We start from the raw sequence: 16415 nt of genomic DNA on the forward strand, positions 1-16415 counted from the left end.
ATTGTTCACTCTAACCTAAAAGTTTGTTTCCAAAGCTCCTCCTTCCCCATTAGATTTAGTTGTTTGTTTGTTTTTTTACTTTCTGCCCATTTTGAAGACAGACTTAAAAGGTCCCCTCCATTTGACTTCTTTTGTAGGGGTCAGTTGGAAAAGTCACTGGTCAATCAAAAGGGCCACTGGCAGACTCTTTTTCCATAAGGACAGGGTAGAAAGACATCTGGTGTCGTGTCCACATGCCCAAAAGGCAAGACAAGGTATGTACAAATTGCACAAGCATTCTTGTGCTGTCTGGAAAGGAAGTGACTTGTCAAAAATAAGCTGACTGAGCATTCAGTTTACCAGAAATCACATCATACTATCTATTTGTGCATTATGTCTTTCTCATTTCTGATGTACTATTTAAGGAATATAATTTCTTGCAAAACACCCTTCTCAGTAGCTAGAGAATTTGATGTTACTGGCTTTATTGGAGAAAAACAAACAAAAGCAATCCTCTTTTTTGTTGTTAGATTGACTTTTGAATGGTATCAGCTTTTTTTGCATTTCTGTACATGCAGAAGTACTGCAGCAACATAGTCCTGCAAACGTTTTGGTAGCTGTTGAGTTTTATTCTTGAATAGACTCACTTGATTTAATTCACTATGTTACTCTACATTCATTGTCAATAACTGCTTCTTTGCCTCTTGAAGCTTTCCAAAAGACTCCAGAGTTTATACAAGTCTGCTTGCTTGGTCAAGTGTTATCTACAAAGTATTAAGCTAGAGTGCTAGACCATATTGATGAATAATGAGTTGTCAGTTTCTTAAACTGGACAGTAAGCAGGGGAATTTTTCTCAGTTGCTTTGGAACTTCCTAAAATAACCAAAGTGGTTTCTTGTTAATTGCCATATGGACTTCCATATACTAGGATTATTCATACGTAATGCCAGACAGTGTTGGTTATTAAGATAAAAAAAAGCAACACCCTTGCAGTTATTGCTGTAATTCATTTTCCACTAAATTATGCAGTCAGCCTTAGAGAAGTAGTTTTTATGCAATCAGTGAACATTAGCAGCTCTAATGGAAGACATTTTTGTTAAACTCCTACTGTTCACGTTACAGAGTTGACATTGACCATTCACAAACACCACAGTGCTAGATCAGTCTCTCCTCACATATATCAAACTAACAATTGCCTAATCAGTTGGTAGAAAATTAACATGTCTTCTTCCATACACATTTAAACCAATTTGGATGTAGGACCACCTTAGAGATATGCATGTTAATTTAGACCAAACATCGCGAGCTAGCAATGCCTTTCCAACTGCTAGAAAGTTTAAATCTTTTTCTGACATTTAAACCAGTTTGACTGTCTACATTATAGATGTTTCTTTTCTGTTAAAAAATGAAAAGATAATGTGTGGTTACACACTGTCAGTTTTCATTGTGTAATCAGTTGGTAAAAACTTGAAGATATGTCTTTTTCCACCTCATAAATGTAAAAATGTGATGTTTTAAATAGCACCTTAGAAACAATTGTTCGAGCACAGATCAAGGCAAGGCGGGTGAAGTGTTTGGCCCAAGGAGATGATGACGGTGGTGGACAGAGGGGGGCTCAAACCAGCAACTCTAGAGAAATTCCTATCACCATCAATCTAATGCCTGATCTGTTAGTCAAAAGTTAAAAACATATTCTTCAATTTTCTGCACTTAATCTACTCTGACTTTATAACCACCTTAGTGACATTGGTGACAGTTTAACCTTAACTCTTTGTTTTGCCTTTGTGTCCTTACATATAACTGAGTAACAGCAAAGTTACATAAAGGGGAAATAGTTACAAACTCTCTTTAACCATTTAAAATCGCAATGATTCTTGCTTATGTGCTTTAATTCAAAAGAGTGTTAGATGCTTTCCTTTAGTCACCAAGGAACTGGAAGCTATTAAACTGTTCTCCTGCCTATTTTTGACTAGTCTAGCAGCTTTGCAGCCATCAAGTCAAGTCTCCATTTGCTGGGTCATCAGTTTTTTGGCACATACTTGTCATACAATATACATGGTGGTAACTACCGGTATCCACTAATGACATACTGAGACTCATATTGACGTTTCCCAAGACCAGCACATCTGGTTGTCTGTGTGTAAGTCCTTGCTACTACCTCTCGGAGACCAAAATTTGAGGGGAGCAATAAGTCCTCAAATTAGTCTTCCTACCAGATTTTTGTGCTCAGGCACCTGCAATACCATATCAATGGCACTACTTTTATTTATGTTGCAGAGATATGTGAACATTGTTTTTTCTTTAGTGACTAAAGAGTGATGTAGAGCAGGGCATAATGGGGTGTTTCCCCTGACTCTCAACCAAGCGCCCTTCTGTAATTAAGGCAATGGGTTGAGCTATGTGTCTTAATGGTGGGCCACTCCCACACACCAAATCAAAGGGCTCTGTGACCACACACACATATTACATAAACACACCGACACACAAAGAAAAGATGTGTTGTGTATGTAACCCATGCACACTGACTCTGTTTGTGTATGCTGTCTGTTGTGGTGAAAATGTTTAGTGAGGACAGTAACCATAGACATATGTCTGAGTCTAAATTGGAGTGATTTGTACAGAGGCATTGGGTAGGAACGGTGGGCTTCTGGACTTTAACACAAGCTACCTTCCATGTATTTCTAAAATGAGGCTTGAGGTAAGCATATACACCTTTTCCTCACAACTTCATCTTTCTTCAGTCTGTCCAAAAACTACAGCAGGATGTGGTTATACATGAGAGAGTTTAGTCTTCAAAACCAACCTGTAATCTAGTTGTGCATGCTTGTAGAACATTCCATGACAGAATGTCTGTAAGTTTCCATTTTCACTTAGATGTCTGTCCTGTAAGCAGTGCTAAAGCTCCTTAGCTTAAACCATTTTGCCAATTCTTTTGGCCATTCTCCCAACAGCCATTCCTGTGCGGTTTTCTGCTCCCACCTCATCCTATTCTTGGATGTGTGCTTTTCTAAACCATACTTATGCTGTTTTACAAAGCAAATGAAATGGTCTATAGTTTAAATACATGTTTATGAAATTCCCGAACTTGCTGTTGCATTCCTTCAAAGATGCAGACACCAAAAGGAACATTCCAAAACCTGGATAGTTGTGCTATGGTGATTGGAGCAAAAAAGTGTGACAGTCCTTTTCCAAATGTGTTTCATGAAACAGTTGGTGTATATTTCTTCACTATAGACGAATACACATTTAAGTGACAATCTGTATTCTGGATTGAAATTCTAATCCAACTTTATGCAGATGGATCAGAATGATGCTGTGTGATTGAATTGTAATTGCATTGGTCACATTTATCTGAATTACCTGAATTTGCTTGAACTGTTTGTCTTGTGAAAATTACAATAACTGAAAATTAATACTTTAAGAAAAATAAATTTAACTGAAATCTAAATATATCTTAGATAAATTTGTAAATCTTGGCTTATTGAAACCCATTTTAAGGACTTATTTCATAAACGAATCAAAAACTTACTCTTGCTTGAGTGTATATATTTAGATTTTTTAAGCGTTTATAGCTTTTATGGTATAGTGAAGTACCCTGTGCTTCAGATAATTAGTGATTATCTGAAGCCCTTGAATCTTGTGACTCAGTAATCCAATTTACCGTTTAGCTACATACCAATGCATGGTCACACTCAAGTTAGATTTTCTGTCAATCACCTACTGACACACGTACACACTCACCCCCACATGCACATATGCTGAGAGACACACAAAAATTGCCAACCATAATAAGAGAACATGTTTGTATTAAAACAAGTTGCAAGATCTGTTTTAATGTATTTGTTATTCTGTTCATGACTTCTTTCTTCTGTTCCTGAGGAAAATACAGTCTATTTAGAGGCACATAATGATGCTAGTAACCGGCATGCCCAAGCCCCTGCCCTAGTCTGCCACCTGGCTCATGTAGCACATGACCTTGACAACCCTCCCTGCATGGGGTGAACCACATGAAGGAGGCTTTCATTTTGCTTTTCTGTTAAAGCCCAAGGAGCCAAGTCTCAACGGGCAGGTGCAAACAACTTTATTTTGTCTCAATTAAAAGTTTTACAAGTTCAATAAAAACTCCAAAATATCCAGTGGCTGGATAGACTATTCATTGTTTGGGCTCTATGTTTTCTATAAATTCAAATGAGACAGATATTATGTACCCTGCATTTAGCGCTGCAAGGGGCTATAGCTCTGCTCCGCCACGTATTTTGCCAGTGGAGCAGAGCTATTCCTGACCACCCTAATTTGAATTACGTTCAGCTCGCTGCAAGCCCAGATGTGCTCTGAGAAGCATGTACGGAAAATCCAAGATAAAGCCAGTGATAAAAAGGATGAGTGGAATCAAATAAAATACTGTAGTTCACGTACACATGCGTGAGTGACCTATCTTCTGCTTTTGATTGGTTGTTTTTGACTGGGAGCGGTGTATTTGTGCAGGTGATTAGTAGCATTAGGAGGTGGTGGAGGAGCTTAATTTTCTCAGATGATCTGTCTCATACCATGTTGTCATAAAATAGTGTGAGTTTTAACAAAGATGCAAAAAGCATACATTTTTATATAAGTTACATACTGCATCTTTAATATAACCTGGATTTTGAGAAAATATAGTTCTACAAACAACCTGGTTGTCATGCTCGTTTATTTCCTGTTGGTGTGGTGTGATGTTTATAGATTGACTCTGAACTTGCTGAAGTGGCTGGCAAAATATGGTTGGGTTCTACCTTTGCCAGATGGTGGTGTGGACTGTGCTGCTGTGTGATACCCTGCAGAGGCAGTGAAAACGCTCCCTTTGACTATAATGGGTACATAATTACTGCGGAGTCCGTTTGGTGGAGGAGCAGAGATGCAAGCAATGTAAATTGGAGGTTATGTAACACAGGTAATATTGTTATCAAATGCAGGTAGTAAAGTCTGCAGCTGTCTTGAGTGCCTCGCCATTGTATAGTAGTGCTTCATTGCCAACTGGACATTTTTGCACTGGAGTGTTGTCATGGTAATATGATGTTTTGTTTTCCTGGCAAAGCGGAAAAAGTTTCCTGAATTTTTATTCCTGTCTTTCTGACTGATAGTGTCACAGGACAATGGGGTCAGTGAGTACAGTACACTGTACAGTGGCTTTTTAAGTTCATTTTCCTCCCTCTGTGGGATGTGGGGGCAGAGGGCAGCTGTCAGCTTTTGCAACCCTTGTGCACTGAAAAAAACCAGTTCCAATCCTTTATCCAAAACGCTAATGAGAAGCACACAGTGGAGGGAAGGGAGAGAGTTGGATGAAAGTTGAGGTCACGGCTGTGTGAATGCTTGAAGGAGATGTTGGGATCCAGGGGTCTGTAATAGATCACAGAGGAAGGATAACAGACCTCTCCGCATCCTTACCCTGCAGTGACCTGAAAATGCATCTGAGAAGACCTGCAAACATATCCATCCTTCAGCATTCCTCAGGAGAACTAAGTAAAGCAACATAAATAGAGGCAGACAAAACAACAGGTTCTAAAAACACACTATGTAGAGACAGTGTTGAACTAATCAGCCGTGGATCAGACAAGAAATAATAAGTTATAGAAATACACGTGACTCTATTTGTGGTTGGGAGAGCCATTGCCAAGGCTGAAGAAGTAATGAGTAATTAGTAAAAGCTTATACACAGGTTACTAAACACACACTTAGAAAGTCAGCTACTTACAGCACAAGCACATAATAAGCAACTTTAAATTAGACTCAACAGAGAAACTTGGCTGGAAATAAATCCGTGTGAGAGTTTTATGCTGTTTTTCTTATTAATCTCATCTGTGCTCTGGATCACATCTCAGAGACATGCAAAGAGCCTCCATAGAAGAGGCTGTTGTCTGAAGCCTGGCTTTTACGCCTGAGCGTTGATACTCTGAGTGAAAACAACACTGAATGAGCTCTATTATTGGTTGTGTGAAAAAGCTACAAGTTTCTCCACCATGTCTTCACACTTTTTTCCAAGAGCAATATGCCTTGTTCATTGTTTGGAATTGACAGAGGGTGAACAGTTAATGTGACACTGCTGGGTCCAGATGTTGACTTGGAAGGGATGTTTTTTGCAGTTTTATGCCACACGTGTTTGTCATTTCTGAAGACTAGTCGAGACTGCTTGTTGACAATAACAAGTTTTATTTTAGTTTACTCACCCAATCAGCTATAGACTATGTGGCTAAACCTTCTTATTTTATTCACAAAGGTTCAATCAGTTCATTTTGAAAACAGTTATCCTTCTGCTATTAGATCCTGAGTTTGCACTTGGTTTGTTTTCCAAAGTTTTACCCTTCAAACTGAACTTCAAACATTTGTGTTATTTTATTCACGTGTTGCTGTCAGGTGTGTCCCTAATAGTGCAATATCATATTGCTAGGAGTGTGAGTTTTTTAGGCAGTTACTACAATTTGAAATGTATTGTATCGATTGTCAAAGAAAAGCCTTGCTTCAGTTTTGTGAAGATAAAATGATGTTGGAAGCTGGAAGAAAGCACAACTCATTTAAAAAGTTTAGGCTTCAGAACCTCTGTGTGATTTACTTTTATTGATACACCAGCTTTGGATGGGATGCTCTTCCATGCAGAGCACTTCCTCAAAGTTATGCTACAATCAGTTTTATGATCAACTTAAAAATAAAATCCAGATCGACTGCAAAGATGAAAGAATAAACAGATGGTGGAAGTGCAGAAACCCACCATTCACATATAGAAAAAACAGACAGCAGATATAATACCGTTGGCAGCAGCACTGTGACTTGACAGCTATGGAAGTGGTAGGGAAAACCTATTTTACAAGCACAGAGTCAAGAGGCATCATAATTTTTTCTTTTACATTGAAATAGGACTTTTAATCCTGTGACGTTCATAAGGTCACAAAGGTTCTTGAGACAATGAGGATGTCTTAACACGGTGCAGAGACAGACTAGCTAACATGATGGTTGCACGAGAGCTTACAATACAAATTTTCTCTCACATATTTCATATGTTGTCTTACAAATGCTAGAAATTCATTTTGTTGTTTTGCCCAGGAGGACCTTCTAAGACAGATTTTAATTAATAGTGCAATCCACTGTCTAAATGTTCCAAATAAACGTTACAAAATTGTCTGTTGGCCAAAAATCTGCTTCGAGTAGAGCTCAAAAGATGCAGCTGCAGACTTTAACAACCACAAGATCTTTTTTTCTTCTGCCACATCGATTTCTACAGGCTTTCATTTATTACCCACGTGTTTTTGCTTTGATTTTAGTGTTAGCTTTTTAACAAAATTCTTGCATTAGTGGGGGGTCTATCCAGTCATACACACTCAGCACACATAAAGTTGGTTTTTATTATCCTGTGTGTAGATTCTTAAAACATTCTAACACGCTTACATTTGTTTCCTTGCAGGGGAATCCACGTATCTGAATGACCACGGACCACCTGCTCAGAGAGTAAGTCCTTATCTGGTACAAGCAATTGCTATCCCTTGATCTTTTTTCCCCGAGCCTTCTATCTCTGATGTGTTACCCTGCAGTTGAATCCAGCTAAGTCAAGGAAGGTGAGGGGTTAGGTTTGTGTGAAGGAGTTGCATGCGAACTCTGTAAATACCAGTGGGACCTGTCTTCACAGCTACAGTAATGCTTTGAATGCACTGGCACAAACATCGAGGGAGAGCTGACACAGGGGCCTTGTATCTATCCAGCTGCATGTCTGTAGAACTATCTTTCCTCTGAGCTCCCTCTTTCTCTCTTTGCCAACTGCCTTCTCCCTCCATCTGACCCTTGTTTATTGACAGCATCTTTAATCATTCACTCCATTTTTACCTCATTTTGTTTCAGTACAATCTCTTTCTTTTACTCCGTTCCTCATGCTTGATTGGGGTTGCTGTTTAGGGGCTGCAATGTTGAAAATCAGCAACTGAGGACAATAATGAGGTTTGTTTGTAGCTGCTGAAACCAGCTATTGCTTTTATTTTAGATCACATCTTTGTTTTCTGTTTCAGTACGTGTTTTAAAAACTTACTTTGCATTCAGACAAGCCAAGCAACCACATCCCTTGTGTCAAATAATAACACAATTACTTGTGTTATTATGAGATGTGGATTTGATGCTTTTTTTTATCATTTGAAACAAGCAATTTACAATTGTGAAATTCATATGCATTGGTATGATTCAGACCAATCTATAAAATGCATGTTTTATAAAGTCAACATTATTTGGCTTTATTAAACAGGCTGCTGCTTGTCTGAAAATGTTTATAAATTTGAATTTAAGAGTTTTTAAAGTAACAGCTCAAGTGTACCTTGAGGCGTCTGATTATATTGGTTATAATCATTGAAACACAGAAGCCGGTCTGTGTTGAGCTAACAAAGAAAATTGAGATTTTGTTTCTGAAATCAGATGGGAGTTGTTGAGAAAAAATAATTCCTTTGACTTTTGAGTCAAAGGAATTTTGATTAAGTGATGATGGTCAACCGAGCGGGCATATTTTATGACTATGGGAAGAAACTAGTGTTGGGGTTTGATGGGTCTTACAAAAACACTTGCTTTTTCTTTTAAGTGAGTAAAGAACAAGATTATTTTTAACAATAACAATAAGCTGACAAATAAATACATCAATAAAATCTCTAAGACACCGCCACAGGAGGCTAATTGCACCGAAGTGGAGAGTTCTTCCTTATATCTGTGTCAAACCTAAAATGAAGTTGCCAGCCCCACACAGTACCCAGTGAAACAATTCCATATCTAGTGATAGCATAAAAGCCTGCAGAAACTAAAACTCTGTCCACTGTTTGAACCTATGACCTTCTTGCTGAATGTAGTCTCACTATTGGGATTTTGAAAAAAAGTTATCATTTAATAAAATCCAATTTTTAAATTTGCACTCCCTGATTCACTTAGGCATTTTTCTAAGAATGTATCCCTACATTAAGTTGAGCCTATTGCTTTACTTTGACTTTAAATGAGAGCGCAGGCATTACCACAATACATACATCTTCCAGATGCACTGACTTGACTGACAGTTTTTCCAAAATAGTTGCATGTCATTGACCGATTGATTCCTTCTACTCTTTGCTATCCCCAGAGAGACATTAATGCTCTCATGCTGGTGGCGTGTGGTACATTAGGCACTTCTCTCATTATACTTTTGTTGACATGCCCTCTTGTAGATGGAACTGATCAGGAGTGTCAACAGTGGCCTGATGTCGAAGAACATGTGCAGTCAGAAGGTTTTGGTTCTGGTTAATGTGGGGAAAGATTTGTAACCGAGATGAAAGTCCAATGTAAATGAGAGCATATGGAAAAACCACACTTCACCCAGAATAGTGATATAAGACTTGTTGTGTGTGGCCGTGTTCCCTGAATGTCCAATGTACAATTTTGTGGATGTTTGCATGCACATATCTTCACTTTTTTTACCTTTCAAGGAAAAATATGTTGATGTTAGTGTTAAAACAAACCTTTCTGTTTATGTTTTATTCTGATATTGAGTTGTTTTCTCAGGCATTTACATCAATAATTGCTAAATCACCTATAGATGCTGAGACATAAGAACTGCCAAAGCTACAGACACTCTGCCTTTCTTGTTCTGCTTTCTGTAATAACAGGAAATGCTTTGAATTTCCACTCTTCCCACAGCTGTAACCTAAACATGCAGTTCTTCCCTTGGTTCACAGTGGAAGAAACTGACCCCAGATCAGGTCTAGCTAAAATATGCAGAGACTCACTTTTCACTCTCATGCGGGTTTGTATCAGTAACAGCTGCTACGAATTTCCAGGAAAAGTGGCTATGATACGGGGATCAATGAGCCGTCTTTCTTTGCCTAAACAGCGTGACATCTGACAATGTTTCAAAAAATCCCAAAGTTACTTGGACCTTTGACTGTAGATGTGTGAACAAGTCTCTAATTTTAGAAAAGTGAAGACAGAAGAAAGGGTATGACAGAAAGATGTTTGGAAGGACTACTCCTCCTCCCCAAAATCTGCATATGGTTAGCTCAAATGCATTACCACAACAAAAGTCAGACTGAAATAAATTTACTCAGATGCAAAATTAAAAACAGTCTTGTCATATTTTACTTTCTGATTTCCTAAATACACCAGAAACTGAATATCTTCCTTTAAGCAGATATTTCTCAAAGCATATTTTAGGAAAACTACACCTTAAAGAACAGGAACAATGATAACCCAAATAGACAAATTGTTCTTTTTTTGTCTGTTGTCAGTGCTGAGAGGAGATTTGCTCTTTTCATAGCATTCCTGGTGTTCTTCCAGCATTATTCAGCACCAAGCTGATAGAAGATTGAAGCAGTCATTTGTCATGATATCTGCAGGGAGTGATGTCCTGCAAAACACTGTATGTGTTTTACCAACCTTAGAACTTTAGATGTCTATTGTTATTTGGCAAACACTGAGGAATGATGGGTGTGATCTCCAGGGAAACTGTCTCTGAGCTGCTTTCCCAAAACTAGTCTACCTAGCGCTATCACACTTGCAACTTGAAATAAAGCATTTCCTTGCTACAGTTGGTCAAAAACAGGTTTGTTAACATATAAGCTGGGACACGTCTGCAAGGCATATTTTCTTTAATTTGGGAAGGCTTGTGTAAGAGTTTAAAAGCAAAGTAGTGGAAGCTTAATGGAACCCATAAAACTACATTGTTACTTTCAAACTCTATGAACCCATATATATTTATTTGGAATGATCAGCTTTTAAATGAGAAAGAGAATAAAAGGAAATAGTTTCAACCTGCATTATGCTGAATTATCAACTTGTGCAAATGTTTTGCAAAGCTCAGTCTTTTAAAAAAAAATCTCCTATAAATCTTTTTTTCAGACATATACTGTATTTCTCAATCTATCTTTAAAATTGAGTGATCAGCTTGCGTAGATGTAATTTGAAAGTAGGCTTATATTATAAACCTAGCAGACATCTAGGTATTTGTTTAATTAGTGCATTTGGGCTTAAAGATGGCATGTTTGACATGTCTTTGTTAAGGCAGAAGTAACAACCCTTTTCTTTAATTTATGAGTCATCACTGAACTGCTTCTTATTAGTGGTGAGTCATGATGTGTGTGAGTGCTTGCTGTAGCTTGTGTGTGTGATGAAAAAGAAAACTGTCAGTTTTGCTGTGCAGTTTCTGACTCACTGAGTTCAAGGAAAAAAAGAACAAATGAATAAGAGAGAAGAAACCTTCTCTGTGCACTGCTACAGCTTAAATGCAGTGTGTTGTAACTTTGTTTGAGTATCTTTAAACTTCTTTATATCAATAGCTTTTTTCCTATATGGCTGGCAGCTCAAAGACATTTGCAATTACTAATTAAAGCACAGGTGTCAAACTCCTGTCCTCGAGGGCCGCTGTCCTGCAGTTTTTAGATGTGCCACAGGTACAAAACGCTGGAATGAAATGACTTCATTGCCTCCTTCTTGTGTAGATCAGTTCTCCAGAGCCTTAATGACCTAATTATTGTATTCAGGTGTGGTGCAGCAGAGGCACATCTAAAAGTTGCAGGACACCGGCCCTTGAGGACTGGAGTTTGACACCCCTGAATTAAAGCATAGCCATTGCACATTTGAACAGCAAAAGATGCATACATAAAATACGGAAATGTTATTGAATAATGGAATGATTTTTTTCTTCTCTTTCTGTGTCTTTGTTTTCCTGTATGTGTCTACAGGTGCTTCCGTTTCCCAGCCAGGTGGTTTATAACCGTGTGGGGAAGTGCGGCAGCCGGACAGTGGTCATCTTACTGAGGCTTTTGGCTGAAAAACATAAGTTCAACCTCGTCTCTTCTGACATCCATAATAAGACACGTCTCATGAAACAAGAACAGGTGAGTCATGTGAAGGAGGACATTTATAACAAGGTATTGTAATCTGTTATTGAAACTCCACTTAAACAATTGATGCTAAGTACAATATTGAAAGAGTGATTCACTGTTTTATAGTATCTCAGTTAAGTCTTTGACTTTTATTTTATTTTTCCAGGTGGAATCAGATTTTGGCTCCTTAATTAAAGATTACCCTTTCTCAGTCGCTTAAAGCATCATGCAATAATAACTTTTGAGAAAATTCAGCTTATATTAAACATGATTTTTCTTTTCCTTAGGTTATTTTTAACTAAACAAAATACATTTATTTTTAGATACATGATATATTTTTTCATATAACTGCTACAATCATCTTCTGCAGTCGTCATAACCAAATAGAAATAATTGTTGATGTATTAAGCATTCTATAAAGAATGCAAAATATATTTAGCAGAAGAGAGAACTTTGAAAGAAGAACAACCTTACCTTTGATAACTATGCCCATCAGTTTGCTATTCACAATGCTTTATACCTTTTCTGTCACCATTAACAGTTAGTTTTCCTACTGAGTACCAAAAGCTGGCATATGAATAAACAATAAATTTTCATTTATTTTTTTATATTTGTTAAGATAAGTGTTCAGTGTCAGTAAACACCAAATACTACATTTGTAGCTTAAGCAAATATGTGAAGTCAGTTCCTAGTTAGCATTTAAGAGTGGATGGGTCTTTTTCAATGCTAGTCCTGTCAACCAGGGAGAAAGAAACAGAACTTATCTGTCAATTTTTGCTGCATATGCTGTAAATATGAAGCTGATGCCACTTGCTTGCTGCTGTGAATAGGTCTGTTTATTATATGATGTGCTTTGTGTGGGACTGCAATACAATTTATCAGGTTCAGACTGTAAAACATTTAATGTGACTGTTGATACAGAAAATTACATTTAAATGCCCAGCCCGTACATTAAAAGCACCATATCCTTTGAATTTATCCTGTGCTTTACCTCCGATTTAGAAGGGGAGGTTTATAATTACATCACCAAATTATTTAAGCGATTTCAGTGTAAAATTGATTTTAATTTTTTTTTTTTTACTTGTATTTATTAAAAAACATCTGATGATCGGAAGGGATTGGGGGTTTTTTCCACTAGAAACTGCATCTTAAGCAGCTCTTATGAACACTATTTGTTAATTCGAGTCATCTTACCAGATGTTGGCCCAGAGGTCTTAGCATAAGACGACAACTGAATTATCCCAATGTGATTTCCAGTGAAATGTTTTCAGCATTCTGCCTCTGAGTTGTATGGGAGACTTTTCCAGTAATGCACTGCACTCTTGAGAAAGCCATATAAGAAAACAACTTACTCACGTATTCATGGGGGACTGATGTAACATTGACTCATAGCCATGATGTTACTGGTTGCCTTATTCATAAAAAAGGCTATGGTTAGATTCAGCTGATTCTAATTATATAAACCAATTACTGACTGATTTGATATAAATGTTAGGCTAATATTGAAATAGTGACTTGTTTACGTATTTGTCAAACTCTGAATTCCTCTTGCGTATGTTGTGACCTAACACCATTAGCCTGACTAGGCTTCTGCATAGAAAACATCTTAGTGATCGGTCCAGAAAAGTGTGAATATTCTCATGTCATAACAAGCCTGTTTGGTGCTTGTGTGTAATCCTGTAAAAGCCACCTTAATCTCTCATGTTTATTTGCCCTAGTACTTTAGGGCATGTTGACTTATGCAAATGCAGATGCACATTGCCTAACTTTAGAGCTCCTATTCCCCTCAGCTGAGGTTCTGCCTCATCAGTGCAGTTTTTGACGGTTTTCTTGGTGACACTTTGACCAGAATGTTAACCATTTTATCTGCAGTCAATGATTTTTGCATGAAAGTAGCTAATTTATTTTTGCACTTTCAAATCTCCTTTTCATATCAGCTATGCTGTAAAGAGATTATTGACATCTTCTTGGCTCCCAGGGCGTTTTTTTCATTTCCTGGGAGAAATGGAAAAAAAAAATAAAAAGCTCAAAATGAAACAACTAGAAAGAGCCAGCTGTTGTGAATTAATGTCAAAGCTGGTTTTCTCCTTTTGAATAATCGGTTAATCTGGGCTCTGCAGGCATCGTGAGAACAAGATCCTTAGAGTAGCAACTGGATGTTGCTTGTTTACAGATAATTGGATAACACATGTCACAACACATGTCAGGACATTGAATTTCCCACCAGCCTATTTTTAACATGTTTAAAATTAAATTGTATGTAAATTGTATTGGAGTGCTTTCTTTCGGTGAAGCCCCTTACAAAAGTATTCATAATCTCTGAACGTTTTAATATGTGTGACTTTATGTAACCCGACAGGAAGTTGTGGATAATTAGAAACTGAAAAATGTTGCATTGTTTTTAAATTTGTTACAAGTAAAAATCCAAAAGGTGTTGCATGCATTTGTATTAAGGAGTTGCACACAAGAAGCAATCCTTGCAGCTTTTCACAAGCCATGCAGGAAGCACAGCAAACATTTTAAAGATGAACTGATCAGATAAAACCAACACTGAACTTTTTACCCCAAAAAACCTGAGACTTGACTAGCAGTATGTTTATCTGCACTTGAGCTACTTCTCAGATAATACACAACAGTTTGACTCTCTAGATATAAAAACCTTAAAAACAGTGAAAATAAATGTGTAATAGGTCTGAAAATAAATGTGACATTTTTATTTGTAAAAGAATTTCAAATTGTTTTACTTTAAAAGTATTCATTACTTTGTCTCTAGTAAAATTCCAGCACATAAAATTGAAATTAGTTTTTGTAACCTGACAAAATGTAAAACTGTTCAATGGCTTTGGCTACTTTTTCCAAGTTAGTGTGTTAATTGTTTTACATAGTCTTTCACATAGTCGTACTTTTTAACTGTTGTGTGGAGACTGAGTTATGGAAAAGAAAGAGCAACAGTCAAAACTTTGTAATTTTATCCTTTTCTGTTCCTTTGATGAGCCCCGTGAAAATACCGCTGGTGTTCAATTAGGAGGGGGAAGTGCCGGTATGCCTGGAATCCTTCACTTTCTCCCTTCAGCCTTTCCTGGGAAATTAGAGGAGGGAGTGCTGGACACACGCACAGACACACAGACTAGGGGGTTGGCCAGCAAACAGACACGGAGACACACTTGCACATTTTCTTACTAAATGTTGCCCAAGGCGCTCTGTGTCAACTCTGAGGTGAAGAAAGGGGTTTAATAAAAGTCATAAACTTTTTTTTTGTCTACTAAAAGCAATACAATATGCCAAAGTATTGATCAAGGGGGTGGGTAAATGCAAAAGAATATATACTGCAGCACTAATAAAAGCTTTATATTATGTTTTATGCCACTAGAAATCCATAAAGCATGGAAATGGGGTTAGTGGAAATGTACTGGCTTTATAGAAAAGAGGGAGAGTGTGAAGCCTGAATCTGACTGGAGCCTCTGAATAACTGCCTTGGGTACATAAACAAGTATACATATTGCTGTTGCTATCCAAATAGTGTTGCCATGACATAACAAGTGTCTGTATAAGAGCAGGAAATGTAAACAGTTATTGAGCTGAACCTCTCTTGTTAACACAGTTTTATTTAAAAATGAAAATGTAAAAAATGGGGAAAATATGTATCATCATTTTCTTTGGAGAGAGATTTGATGAAGAAAGGAAGTGTAGTTGTGCGCAAAGAGAGAGAACCAAAAGTATAACTTTAAATATTCTCTTAGTTACAAGCACAGGCTTCAGTGTATTTTATTTGAAATATATCTGATTGACCAAATCAAAGTAGCACATATACCTAAGGCAGAGTTTTAACATTCTTTTTGCAATTAAAAATAAAGAAACATATGCATATTTAGTTGATCTTACTTATCCTGCCAAAAAAATCTAATTAAGGTAGCTACCTTCAGAGACAAGTCATCCAGTAATAATTGTGCTTCTTTTGTATAATCAAATGCATGTAAAAAATACAGTTGTTTTATAAGGCCTTCAGTGGTGTCGGATGTGTCAGAGAGAATAATTCATCCAGTGCGTCCTTCTTTCACACTCAGCTTGCTGCTGCCTGTCTCCGCTTAAGTAGCTACACTTGTTCTTACGTGGCGCTCCTAGAACTGTTCCAGAGGAATGCCTTGTTGAAAGTGTTCTTGTTCAATGACTGGGCACATCCTGCTGCTCTCCTTACTTTCCTGTTGAAGCCAAAATGCCAAGAAAGATTTGTCAACTTAACAAGTAATACCCTGGAGTCATGTTGTGTTCATTTCTTGACCATTTCTGTCGGGCTGCCGCAATGCATAATTCATAAAAGCAGGTGTTGCATTATGGCAGGAAATAAGGCTAAGAATTTAGACTACATACCACATGTAGGCAATGCAAGTTTGGAATAAACACTCGTTCTTTTAGGGAAAATGTCAAGCTTTCTTTTTACTGAGTGACTCCTAACACGCTGCTCAAGCTTTTATTGCCCCAGTATTGGATCACTACAATCCATTATGTGTTGGCATGGACCAGGTGGAGTTGATTCAGAAAGCTACAGCCAAATTTCTGAGTGGTGCACATAAACAGAAACATATTACACCATTT

At 37.4% G+C, this 16415-nt stretch overlaps 1 protein-coding gene across 1 annotated transcript in view; it reads left to right on the forward strand.

Annotated features, from left to right (window-relative positions):
- The window catches only part of ust (uronyl 2-sulfotransferase), a 50625-nt gene that overhangs the window by 19909 nt on the left and 14301 nt on the right, over nt 1-16415 (forward strand). The window contains exons 2-3 of the mRNA XM_023347262.1: nt 7409-7452; nt 11679-11834. Coding sequence (XP_023203030.1) covers nt 7409-7452; nt 11679-11834 — 200 coding nt within the window. The remainder of the gene's footprint in view (nt 1-7408; nt 7453-11678; nt 11835-16415) is intronic.

The sequence above is a fragment of the Xiphophorus maculatus genome, chromosome 15, assembly GCF_002775205.1.
Source record: "Xiphophorus maculatus strain JP 163 A chromosome 15, X_maculatus-5.0-male, whole genome shotgun sequence".
Classification (NCBI taxonomy): Eukaryota; Metazoa; Chordata; class Actinopteri; order Cyprinodontiformes; family Poeciliidae; genus Xiphophorus; species Xiphophorus maculatus.